A 12,577-nucleotide genomic window follows, 5' to 3' on the forward strand; every position below is an offset into this window, starting at 1 on the left:
GGATCCACTTGGAATATAAATTTACCAAAAATTTGAGATTTAGAATTTGATTGTATTATTCGCCATAACACAAGATAATTGTAATTTTGTCGTGATTTAAATATATAAGTGCGAAAATTAAATATTTCAGTCCCTCATTATAAAATTCTATATCCCAAAAATCTATCGGATATAAGTTGTATAAGATTGCATTTCTGACTAGATAAGTAATTCCGGATTTATCTCAAAAATCTAGCGCATTTAAATACTATATATTATTAAATTTTCTTTAAAAAATGAAAAAAAACTAACTCTTGAGAACACCAATTAAATTTCTTGAGAAGAAGAATTTCTTGGAACTTTAGTTCATTATTAATTCGGCCAAATTAATAAACGGGTAATTTTTTTAAAAAAATAAAGGTGTTAAAACTTAAAATGCGTGCCATGAATTCACACAGTCACGCAGACAGAATGGTATAAAGCTAAGAATCAGGCCCAGCAATTGTTTCCTTTACAGCACTCAAAATGAATTATATGCAGAGTTACATGAAATGATCACGAGGAAGATGAACATGAAACAAGTGAAGTTGTAGCAGAACAACTAGCACTCTGTACATGTATGATACATACATGCACTCACTCTAATGCACTAAAGTATTGGTTGACTCTTTGAGTTTTTATCCTTTTCCAGTTTCTCCTTTCCCTTCTCCATCAGTCACTCGCTTATCACCTTTTCCCCCTCCCTCTAACAAGGTTAGTTGGCAAACATCTCTCTCCCTCTCTCTCTCCCATTCTCTCTCTCTCTCCCATTCTCTCTCTCTCTTTCCCATTCTCTCTCTCCCTCTCTCTCTCTCCTTATCTCTTTTACTTTTATTGCACTCTCTCTCTCTCTCTCTCTATCTCTATCTGTTTTATTTTATTAATATTAAACAAATAATATGTAGACAATTGTATAGTGTGAGTCACTGGCAAGTGCCAAGTACCCATTTTTCTCTTTTTGATTGTGATCACTCTTTTTATTTATCTATAATTGAATTTGGTATAACTGGGTCCAATTTTATAGCTTTCTTGATTTGTAAAGGTGTTTGATTTTTCATTTCAAGACTCAATTTTTAATGAAGTAATCTTTTAGGTATTATTATCTGCTGCTTGCTTTTACTATACTGTCATACTACTATTTATGGATGTCATTAATTTCACTAGGTGGTTTGTTGGTATTGGTTTTGGAAGTTATCTTATAGATATTGCACATGAATGTATGTTTTGACTATTGCAAAACTCAAACTCAAACTAGTGTGTCTACAATTTTAGTACTTTCTGATCATACCTATCAAATTTGTTCTTGTTTTGAAGATATGGCAGCCCACAAGTGCCTTCAATCCCTTATGTTTATGCAATTGTTGATATTGATTTCTTGGGCATTTGTGCCTGTTGAGTCTTTGAATGAAGAGACAGCCATTCTTTTGGAGTTCAAGAGGTCTCTTGTTGATTCTTTCAATAATCTCGATAGCTGGAACTTCTCGAACTTGAATCATTGCAACTGGATCGGAGTAGGGTGCACCGATGATCTTAAGGTAAACTTTATTAATCTCAAAGGTCTTCGATTGTCTGGTAATTTATCTCCAAGCATTTGTAAGCTTCCTTACTTGAAGACATTGAATTTGTCTAAGAATTTATTTTCCGGTCCTATTCCTATTGGTTTATCTTACTGCCAACATTTAGAGGTTTTAGACCTTTGCACTAATAATTTCCATGGCGAAATCCCAACCTCGCTGTGCAATATTACCTCCCTTAGACAGCTTTTTCTTTGCGAGAATTTTCTGTATGGTGGGATTCCAGAGGAGATTGGAAATTTAAGTGTACTTCAGGATATTGTGGTGTATAGTAATAATCTCACTGGGGTAATTCCCTCGTCTGTTGGGAAATTGAAATGGCTTAGGACAATCAGGGCGGGTCAGAATTCTTTATCAGGTCCGATACCTGTTGAGATGGCTGAATGCGAGAGCTTACAGATTCTCGGGGTGGCAGAGAATAGATTTGATGGGGCATTTCCTATAGAGCTCCAAAAGCTTAAGAATCTTACCAATTTGATTCTTTGGGGAAATCTTTTTACTGGCAGTATTCCTCCTGATGTTGGAAACTTTACTAGTTTGGATATGCTTGCTCTACATGAAAATTCATTTACCGGAAATCTTCCCAAAGAGATCGGAAAGTTAACCAAGTTGACCAGGTTGTACGTATATAGAAACCAGTTGAATGGATTGATCCCGGTAGAAATAGGGAAGTGTATCAATGCAAATGAGATAGATCTTTCGGAGAACAGGTTTACTGGATTTATCCCTAAAGAGCTGGGTCAGATTCCAAATTTGCAATTGCTTCATCTTTTTGAAAACCTGCTGCAGGGAGAAATTCCTTGGGAGCTTACACAGTTGAAGCAGCTTATGCATTTAGATCTGTCTATAAATAATTTGACTGGTCAAATTCCATTGGATTTTCAGAACCTCGCATCGTTGGTGAATTTTCAGCTATTTGATAATAATCTCGAGGGAACCATTCCCCCTTTGATTGGAGCAAACAGCAACCTCTCTATTCTTGATATGTCCATGAATAATCTTGTAGGTGGCATACCAGAACAACTTTGCAAGTCTCAGAGTTTAACTTTCTTAAGCCTTGGCTCGAATAAATTGTCTGGAAATATACCCCCTGGCTTAAAAACTTGTCAGTCCCTTAAGCAGTTAATGTTGGGAGATAATCAGCTCACTGGAAGCCTACCCGTTGAATTTGCTAATCTTCTCGACCTTTTTGCTCTTGAACTGAATCAAAACCGATTCTCAGGGCAAATACCTCCAGAGATGGGGCTACTTAAGAATATCCTGAGACTTCAACTATCAGATAATTATTTTGTTGGACGTGTCCCACCAGAGATCGGAAAGTTGATGCAGCTCGTGACATTCAATATTTCATCTAATAGACTGACAGGAGGTATACCTCACGAGTTAGGCAATTGCATAAAGCTTCAACGTCTTGATTTCAGCAAAAATTGGTTCACAGGCACCCTTCCAGACAGTCTTGGCAAGCTAATAAATCTGGAACTGCTTAGGCTATCAGATAATCGTTTAAGTGGCAGGATACCAAGTACTATTGGGAGTCTATCACGGCTTACTGAGTTGCAGATGGGAGGTAACCTTTTTTCCGGTGCTATACCTGTCCAACTAGGTCAACTTTCTACTCTTCAGATCGCCCTCAACATCAGTCATAATTCTCTTTCTGGAAAAATTCCAGATACCCTGGGGAACTTGCAGATGCTGGAAACTCTATACTTAAATGACAACAAGTTAATTGGTGAAATTCCAGCTTCAATTGCCGATTTGATGAGCCTCCTGGTGTGCAACCTATCTAATAATAACTTAAATGGCACAGTACCAGACACTCCAGTTTTCCGAAGGATGGACTCTAGCAATTTCAATGGAAATGCTGAGTTATGTGGACCGGGTTCTTACCACTGTCATATACCTTCAGTTTCATCAGGGGATTCTAGCTCCTCGAAAGGCAGTTCTCACAAGGAGAAAATTGTGAGCATTGTGTCTTTAACCGTTGGTTTGACCACTTTAATTCTCACAGTTGGTGTTTGTTGGGCTATAAAGCGCCGAAGACCTACTTTTGTATCCCTTGAAGACCAAGTGAAGCCTGATAATGCTCTTGATAGCTATTACTTCCCAAAAGTCGGATTCAAGTATCAGGATCTTGTTGAGGCAACGGAAAATTTTGCAGAGAGTGCGGTGATAGGCAAGGGAGCCTCTGGAACTGTCTACAAGGCTGTCATGTCTGACGGTGAGGTGATAGCGGTCAAAAAGTTGAAAAGCCCCGGTGAAGGTGCAACTGTTGACAGCAGCTTTCTTGCTGAGATATCAACTCTTGGAAAAATTAGGCACCGGAATATTGTAAAGCTCCATGGGTTCTGCTACCATCAGGACTCCAATCTTCTGTTGTACAAATACATGTCAAATGGGAGTCTAGGAGAAGCACTTCGTGGGAGTGAGAACACTTGTTCACTGGACTGGAATGCTAGATACAATATCGCTCTCGGTGCAGCAGAGGGATTATGCTATCTCCATCATGATTGTAAACCTCAAATCATTCACCGTGATATCAAATCAAACAACATTTTACTGGACGAGACCTTTCAGGCTCATGTCGGGGATTTTGGCTTGGCAAAGTTGATCGACGTCTCCAATTCCAAATCTATGTCAGCTGTTGCTGGTTCATACGGCTACATAGCTCCAGGTATATATACAAGTTCTTTTAGACTGATCATGTTTTTTTCAAGTTTTAGTCATCAGACTTTCGTGCATTGCTACATTCATCTTTTCATCAAACCAGTCTCACGGAGAAGTCTATGATCATCTGTCAAATATATGCCATGCAATCTAATGAATGTTTCCTGTTTTGCATTTCAGAGTATGCATACACAATGAAAGTGACAGAGAAATGTGACATCTACAGTTTCGGGGTAGTTCTGTTGGAGCTAATTACTGGGAAATCTCCAGTACAACCGCTAGAACAAGGAGGAAACCTTGTAACTTGGGTTAAAAGATCAAACCTTGGCAGGATATCTGATATATTTGACGTTCGACTAGATCTGAGTTCTAGAAGGACAATTAGGGAGATGACTTTACTTCTAAAAATTGCATTGTTTTGCACCAGTACATCACCGGCAAATAGGCCTACAATGAGAGAAGTCATTACGATGATGCTTAATGTTAGGGAAGCTGCAAGTAACACCCCATCATCTCCAACCTCGGAAACTCCTTTGGAGGAGGATGAATCCGACAGAGGTACACACACTGATCTAACTAAACGTACACAATGAAGACTAGTATTGACACATTGTCTTATATAGTTTGCATTGCAGGTTCATTGGAGCTATAGGATACATTCCTTTTGATCAAGAACAGGGCTCGAAGAAGGGATAATCAATCTGATAAACCTATTATGTAACTATTTCTCTTCGACAACTCAGGAAAAATAAGAAAGCCTCTAGCTTCTAGGCATCTGGTATGTAGCTCGAGTTGACTGACCAAAAATGTAAAGGTTAGCGAAATGATTTGCATCATTCTTACTGTACAAAAAGGAAGTAAATCTTCATCATAATTATCAATATATGATTCTCCCTCAATGATAGATTAATAGTCTTATATCTTCCAACTGGTAGCCTTTATCATTCTATTACACACTTAAAATGGCTACGCCCATAACCAACTACACCATGAAACCTGTTAGAAATATTGTTCCGGTGTGAGTTTTTACACGAAACTCCCCACGGGTTGTTGCAATATTGTAGCAACGATTTTAGTCTCCGGCCTGATTTCATACTCAAGAAAAAGTAGAAACAGGAGTCACATAGACATGAGTATTGGTCCATCACCTAAATTTATTGATTTTACTTTGAAATTCTCACAAGCATTCAGAAGATCCCAAATTGATCAATTGTCTATCAATTAGATAATTGTTTTAAAAAACTAGAAAATCTCAAACAGATGATAGGATCATACCTGTCGAGCAAAACAAAAGAGAAAATAAATCACCAAGAGAAAGAAACTTGGTGTCCACAAAAGCATAAATTAGACCCCCTGCTTCCATTGAGTTTTAATGAGAAAAATGAAAAAAGAAAAGAATGTATGAAGCTCTCATGTTGTTAGATAACAGCCCTCACAGCCGTGCCAGTGTTCCACCCTCGCTCCTTTTCCCTGTGCCCCTGCTGCTTCTGCTGTGTGTCCTTTGCCACCCTTCTCCCATTGCCATGCAATACCCTGTGAGCCATCAACCTCCCTCGACTACCTATAGAAACTCTCACCTTCTCTACATTTACACCACCACCCCTTCTGGCCTGTTGTTTTGGTGACTGGAGCTGCATTTTCTTCTGAACACTTCGTCTCAAGATATTGGCTAGCTTCTTACTTCCATTTTCACCTTCAGGCTTTGGTACAACAACTCGATCCTTGTCTTCTTCGTTGATGGCATGTATTGGCAACTGTGCTGAAGGTGGTGGGGGCACCTTTACTGAGCCTGGTAAAGGAATAAGAGAGTTCCTCCGCTGAGCTGAGGAAGCTGGAGTTTTTTGCATTGGGCAGATGGATGGCCTTCCTGTCCGCTTTGGTAACGGAAATGGCTCCGCTGTATCCGGATTATTTTCTTTTTCTATCGAGTCATTGAACTTGCAAGAACCATCAAGATAGATGGTAGCTGCTGGATATTTGTAATTAATGTTCTCGGTAAGAGGTCGGCTGGGATTTACCTGGTCTTTGCCTTCATCTAAATATTTTTGGATTCCTAATGTCCTAGAGGCAACTGGTGACCTAATGCCATGATTTGTCTCTTCCAGCTGTTGTCTAGTCTGTTGTTGCTGTTCTGCTATTTTTGTATCCACGTGCTGCCTTGCTAGCTTTCTCTCCACTAAAAGTTGTGATTCAAGTTCCTTTATCTGCAAAAATGAAAATGAACAAGCGACACAAAAATCATCTCTCGAGTTTTCTCTCTTAGGCAGGAAATTACATAATTTTGTAATCAGAACACATGAAGTTTCATCTTAATACCTTGTCTTGTAAGTTCTTGTTCTTCAAGTCTTTCTCTTTCATCTTCATGTCTAAACCGTGAATAGTATCCTCCATCTTCTTAGCTTGCACCTCTTTGATCTTCATTTCTTGTTTGTTCTTCTCAACCTATGAAGAAGAGACAGCAGCTCATTATAAAACAGAGCGAGGAATCAACTTAAAAAATATAGTAAATTTAAAAAATGAATTATATTATATCGGAAATACTGAATTGACTCTCAGTCTATTTCTGTACCAGCTGTTTGTATCTGATAAGCTCAGTGCTATCGAATTGCTTCTTTGCAGGCCCCAACTCTATCCCTCTTACTCTACTTGCAAAGTTGAGAGAGCAAAGAGTTTCACTCAAGTCATTCTCATTAGGACTGATTTGTACCAGCATTAATGTTTTCGAATCTCCGCCTACATATATAACAGTTTATTAATATGAATACAGAAAAAAGTTCCTTACTCCTCAACTCAGAACCAAAAAATGGACAAAGTACCTAATGAGTCTTGAAGTAAGTGAGTAAGCTTGGAATTCCTGCACACAAAGAATAAGTTACAAAAATCAAAATAGAATATAAGCCATAAGTAAAGACTTGCATTTCTTGTTTTCTACCTGAAAGGAATATGAGGACTCTTGGTTGCAAGGGAAGATATAACATCTCCAAGTGCAGAAAGAGACCGATTAATATTTTGTGTTTCTTTCAGTCGTTCTCCCTGAACTTCCGTCTTGGCTACTCGTTCACTCCCTGCTAGGTCTACCAGCCATAGCTTGCTCCTAGTACGTTCCCCATTAAACATATTCTCCCCCTTCACCATAACACAATGTATGCTGCATTGACAAAGTAAAATACACTGAACTTCGAGATTGATTTAAATAGTAATGATATTCACATTAGTAAACTCACCAATGGGATCGACTACTGTGCTCATTAGCATTTGTTGATCCAACTGCCCTCGCTTTACTCCCAGTCTGTAAAACTTCCCACACTTCACTCATGTTCTTTACGCTAGCTTCAACAAGTCCAGGGACATGATGTATCCCTTCTCCCACTTGCCTTATTTCAAGCCTGCAAGTAGACCTTGTACAATTAAACAAACACATAATGGGCGCCTCGATATAAAGAATGCGAAGTGTTTGCAGCATTGCATAGATTGTCTACTACATTTGGAGTGACATAATCAAGTAATAATTATGATCAGCTATAAAGGCAAGCATGTCATCTGATAAATATAAAAACATTTGACTTCTAGTATGATAAAAAAAATTCTAAGACGCATAGCAGGGACAGTATTTACTTTCTAAGATGCATAGCAGGGACAGTATTTACTTCTAAAAGAAAAAAAACAGCAGGTATCACAAGTTGAAACTAAACAATATTAGAATTATAGTAATGCTTGTCTCTATATGACCTCCAATATCCTGGAGCATCGGGACTTACTAGTAGCCTCTCTCTGAAGTCTTGATCCCTTGCAATTTTTGACATAGTTACATCCACACAAAAATCTCGATTCAAAATTGACGTTGTGGTTGTAATTTTTGTAATTTAGAAAGATACTTTGAGTAAAAAAATGTGAAAAACATATTTTCCTAAACGAATACATTACTAAATAAATTTATGAACTAGTAAGAAGCAGACCTCTTTGCGGCTACTCCTGAAGGCGATCCCGGGGCAAGCAAGTCTCGGATCTGCTCATTATAAACTTCCAAGACGCTGACACAAATTTCATATTGGATTTGATTCTTGCGGTCCTCAATGATGCGAAATAATTCATCAAGAGTCCGAAAATTAACACCACGAGCTTCCTCTGTGCCTTCCATCGTGAAAGTCTTTCCACTTCCTGTCTGCCCGTAAGCAAATATACATACATTGTAACCATCTAAAACTGAAGTTGCGAATGGAGCTGTGTCCTCAAAAACATCAACTGTTCATACAAGCAAAAGCTAATAAGATATATGATACATGTATAAGATATTGAGGATACTAAGAAGAAAATTTTATTGGTTACTGGTTGTTACCTTGGTCTGCCTGTGGACCAAACACGGCATCAAACTTAAATAATTTTTTCAATGCTCCATTACTTTTTACAGTAAGGTCAGCATCTGTTCCAAAATCAATCGCCATTGAAGCCCCATCAGCAATTTCTTCACTATTCAGAGGTCTGCATCGACAAAACACCCTAATGTTTCCTACAAGAGAATGATAGACAACAGTGATAAGCATTAACCGGTATAATGTATAGCAGGTTCAGAATGTATAGAGGAGAACAGTACAAGTTACCTTTCAACTCTAAAATTTTGTTGTAGAGCCCTTTCCTCTCCTTAGCTCCTTTAATATATCTGACCTTCAGATTCTCATGCAATTCAACTTGATGGTTTACTATTAAACCAAATATAAACTTATAAGAGACAAAATAGAAAGGCAGATACAAATTAGGAAGTTAAAATTGGTAGGTAGTTACATTTTGACATTATTATAGAGTTCGCTTCATTCATATCTCCCATACACTTCTTATATGACAATGCCTCTTCTGCTAGCTTAATTTGTTCCATTTTCAATAACTGTTAAAGAAAATTGAAAATGAAGGTCAGTGCATGTTCTTCATTGTTAAATTCTATGAGATGCATGTTAGCAGTTATTTAAAATTTTACCTTCAATTTTCTTGTCAAGTCTCTCAGGGATGAGAACCATCTGCTCTTCTCTTTCACCTGTCCCTCAACAGCGAAAGCTGTGACAGAGAAATCAACATGCGGTTATGTATCTATCAACTGATTTTGATATTGCAAGACATAATGCAACTTCCATACCTAGTGATCCCACATGCATGGATTTGCGCATGAGCTCATTTTGGAGCTCCTGCAAAGAATTAAAAGCATTTTGGCATTCTTTGCTCTTCTGTTCGTTCTCCCTTTTAAGCACTTCCAACATCCTCTTTGTCTCAATTAGTTCATTTTTCTGACATTCATCGAGCTTTGTTTCCGGACACTCGTATTCTGATATCGAGTTCAACCGACTTCCTTCCACCTTATAATCCTCATAGCACTATACACGGGAACATTTTCAAATTTAGAATCTTTAACCATACATCTAAATTAGAAGAGTTAAAATAGCACTACTTTTGGAGGTACGCAATGCGCTATCTGAGAGATCCCCTTTTGCTTGAACACTTCGTTGCTATCTCTAATGGGATTGATGGCCTTACACTCATATTCTGAGATAGAGTTCAACAGGCTTCCTTCCACCTTATAGTCCTCATAGCACTAAACAAGAACATTTAAAATTTAGAATTTTTAACCACACATTTAAGTAAAATGAGTTAAACGAGCATGATCTGAAAGTAGCACTACTTTTGGAGCGCCATGCGCTATCTGAGATATTCCCATTCGCTTGAAAAATTCTGCGCTATCTGTAACGGGATTGATGTCCTGACGCTCGTATTCTGATATAGAGTTCAACAGGCTTCCTTCCACCTTATAATCCTCATAGCACTAAACACGAGAACAATTCAAATTTAAAATCTTTAACCATACATAAATACATTTAAGTTAAAAGAGCACAATCTGATAATAGCACTACTTTTGGAGGCACGCAATGCGTTATCTGAGAGATTCGCGTGAGCAATTCAACCTCTTCATTAGCTGTGACGGAAAGTAATAACATTTTAGTAAACCAGGAAAGTTTGTAATATTAATGCTTAACTATTAAAGTAAAATGTAAAAATTCGGAAAAGGGAAAAAAGATAGTCAGCTTACATGCTGAAGAACTTTTCCTAATAGAAATGCCACACAAGATAGGGCTTCCAATGATGCCTTCAAATCTAATTGTCAAACCCTCATCACCCTTGACAAAAGTTTTTAGCTCAGGTATGACCAGAGGCCTATTCGCGCCAACACGAGCAAAAATATCCAAGCAGTAAATAACCTACAGATGTAGGTCAAGGTACTATAAATATTTGATCACTCATGAAAATAACTGAGTAGAAAATCATGTTACTAATTTCCTCTGTATGTCTGACTCCTCTTACCTTCTCTTCTTGTATAAAAACATCAAAGACTCTCATCATAGAAGGGCCTTCAGTGAAAACAATCTCAGCAAAATGTAGATCGACAATGTAAACTCCAGACTCAAGAGTCCCGAAGTAGTACGAAAAGTTCCCCAATCTTGCAGTTCGATAAAGGGAAAGGTCCTCCCCCTCGACCGTCGCAACAGCATTTGTGGTATCACCTCCATTAAAACAACTGTCCTCCAAAAATTTCGTCCCGCCACAAATGACACTGCTACCAGCAGATCCTGCATTAATGCTTATAATTGGAATGGCTCCTTCAAAGAGATTTTCTTCACTTGCTGGTTGTGGAAAAAGCTCAAATGAAGATTCTGTGTATCCATCTTCCATTGAAATCTTTTTAGCAGTTAATGTCTCAGAATTGTACTCCGTTTCAGGACCTTTAATGCCATTTTCCAATGAAACCTCGGTGGACACACCCAACAAATTTTCAAGTGAATCCTGATTACCTCCCCCGAAAACTGGTGAATCCTCACAAACAACTAAATCAGGTGCTGCCATAGAAAGCCTTAGCATTGATGGACCTAAAATTTAAACAAAAAAATAAATCATAATCACGCCACTCACCGACCCATCTCGAAAGAAAAATCTCAAAAAATATTACCATTACTAACATCTTCATAATTAAGCCAAATCTTGACAACCCATCTCGAAAAAAAATCGAAACTTTCTCAAAAAACCACCATTACTATTATCAATCGTAATCAAATCGATCATTTCATCATAAATAAAGCCAAATCTTGATGACCCATTAAAAAAATCAAAACTTTCTTAAAGAATCACAATTACAAACACAAGATATAATCAAATCATAAAAAACTCATATAATAATAAACCATCAATTCAAGACTTTTAAATCAACAAAGCCCTTTATACCAATCCAAAACACATCCACAAAGATTTAAATACACACACACACAAACAAAATCACCACTATAAAACACCTTACCAGGAGTGATGTTACAGTAGGATTCATCCATGTCCTCCATTCTTAAACCCTCCAAGCTTGTAACTTTATCTGCTAAACCAATCAAGAACAAAACTTTATCACACAAAACAAAGAACCCAATTGAGAAACACCTTAAAAAAGCAATTACATATAAAAAGATTCACAATTATATTCAAGATTTTTACTTTAAACGCTCCAAGCTTGCAAATTTATCTGCTAAGTTAATCAAGAAGCAATCTTTATCACATAAAACAAAAACCCCAATTGAGAAACACCTCAAAAAATACTATCGCATATAAAAAGACTCACAATTATAATCAAGAACCAATCTTTATCACATAAAACAAAAAACCCAATTGAAAAACACCTCAAAAAAAATACAATTGAATAAAAAAATTCAAATTTATAATCAAGATTTTTACTTTAAACCCTCCAAGCTTGTAAATTTATCTGCCAAATTAATCACGAACCAATCTTTATCACATAAAACAAAAAACCCAATTGAGAAACACCTCAAAAAATGCAATTGAATGTAAAAGATTCAAATTTATAACCAAGATTTTTACTTTGTTGACAAGATACATCAGTTATAAGAAGTGGGTCCAGCCAATGATCATCATCTTCCATGATAAAGCGAGTCAATACCCAAAAAAGAAAAGAAAATTATTTATATAAAGATTGATTCTTGTTCAAAAATTGTAAAAAGGGAATGAAATGTGATGATGATTTGTGTGTATTTTTTGTAGATTCCGTTAATTTCGTTTGGGTTAAGAAAAAGGACGTTGCTTTTTGAATTTCGAAATTTATTGGCCGGGGAAATATTAAAAAGTAATGGTTTGTTTGGACATATATTATTGGATTATGAGTTATTCTATGAGTAAAATGTTCTTGATTTATTTAATTTTTGAATGGAGAATTTATGATTTTTGGATTTATTGTATAGGAGATGTTTGGTAGATTAAAAGAATTTAATGGTGGATTTTTACAAAGA

At 37.0% G+C, this 12,577-nt stretch overlaps 2 protein-coding genes across 10 annotated transcripts; one reads left to right on the plus strand and one right to left on the minus strand.

The window, feature by feature from the left end:
* Positions 1–504: 504 nt before the first annotated feature.
* Positions 505–5,168, plus strand: LOC141706573 (uncharacterized). 4 transcript variants are annotated; one of them, XM_074509336.1, is made up of 4 exons: positions 505–732; positions 1,333–4,263; positions 4,437–4,814; positions 4,880–5,168. In XM_074509336.1, exons 2-4 carry the CDS (start codon positions 1,335–1,337, stop codon positions 4,906–4,908), a joined length of 3,336 nt encoding a protein of 1,111 aa, XP_074365437.1. In that variant the 5' UTR covers positions 505–732; positions 1,333–1,334; the 3' UTR covers positions 4,909–5,168. The 4 variants fall into 4 exon arrangements, with proteins under 4 accessions (XP_074365437.1, XP_074365438.1, XP_074365435.1 ...); XM_074509337.1 differs by lacking the exon at positions 505–732 and adding an exon at positions 773–1,111; XM_074509334.1 differs by lacking the exon at positions 505–732 and having other exon boundaries at positions 773–4,263.
* A 281-nt stretch (positions 5,169–5,449) lies between these two features.
* On the minus strand, positions 5,450–12,348 carry LOC141706570 (kinesin-like protein KIN-14Q). Of its 6 annotated transcripts, none has more exons than XM_074509328.1 (19): positions 12,153–12,348; positions 11,587–11,655; positions 10,599–11,161; positions 10,327–10,495; positions 10,151–10,212; positions 9,922–10,062; positions 9,691–9,834; positions 9,382–9,616; positions 9,226–9,302; positions 9,036–9,135; positions 8,855–8,953; positions 8,593–8,763; positions 8,213–8,498; positions 7,481–7,642; positions 7,189–7,404; positions 7,073–7,110; positions 6,826–6,989; positions 6,573–6,698; positions 5,450–6,460 (listed from the first exon to the last, which is right to left on the minus strand). In XM_074509328.1, the coding sequence occupies exons 1-19, from the start codon at positions 12,211–12,213 to the stop codon at positions 5,675–5,677; spliced, it is 3,669 nt and encodes a 1,222-aa protein (XP_074365429.1). In that variant the 5' UTR covers positions 12,214–12,348; the 3' UTR covers positions 5,450–5,674. The 6 variants fall into 6 exon arrangements, with proteins under 6 accessions (XP_074365429.1, XP_074365428.1, XP_074365430.1 ...); XM_074509327.1 differs by having other exon boundaries at positions 11,587–11,658; XM_074509329.1 differs by lacking the exon at positions 12,153–12,348 and adding an exon at positions 12,009–12,124 and having other exon boundaries at positions 11,587–11,658.
* Positions 12,349–12,577: the final 229 nt, after the last annotated feature.

This window comes from Apium graveolens, chromosome 2, assembly GCF_009905375.1.
Source record: "Apium graveolens cultivar Ventura chromosome 2, ASM990537v1, whole genome shotgun sequence".
NCBI lineage: Eukaryota > Viridiplantae > Streptophyta > Magnoliopsida > Apiales > Apiaceae > Apium > Apium graveolens.

Excerpts from the sequence above, each read along its gene's own strand:
- LOC141706570 (XM_074509327.1), bottom strand. The coding sequence starts at position 12,213 with ATGGAAGATGATGATCATTGGCTGGACCCACTTCTTATAACTGATGTA. Across the intron at positions 10,496-10,598 it reads TTTTTATACAAGAAGAGAAG|GTTATTTACTGCTTGGATAT; the intron begins GTAAGAGGAGTC and ends CTACATCTGTAG. Across the intron at positions 8,499-8,592 it reads TGGTCCACAGGCAGACCAAG|TTGATGTTTTTGAGGACACA; the intron begins GTAACAACCAGT and ends TTGTATGAACAG.
- LOC141706573 (XM_074509334.1), top strand. The coding sequence starts at position 1,230 with ATGAATGTATGTTTTGACTATTGCAAAACTCAAACTCAAACTAGTGTG. Across the intron at positions 4,264-4,436 it reads ATACGGCTACATAGCTCCAG|AGTATGCATACACAATGAAA; the intron begins GTATATATACAA and ends TTTGCATTTCAG. Across the intron at positions 4,815-4,879 it reads GGAGGATGAATCCGACAGAG|TTTGCATTGCAGGTTCATTG; the intron begins GTACACACACTG and ends TGTCTTATATAG.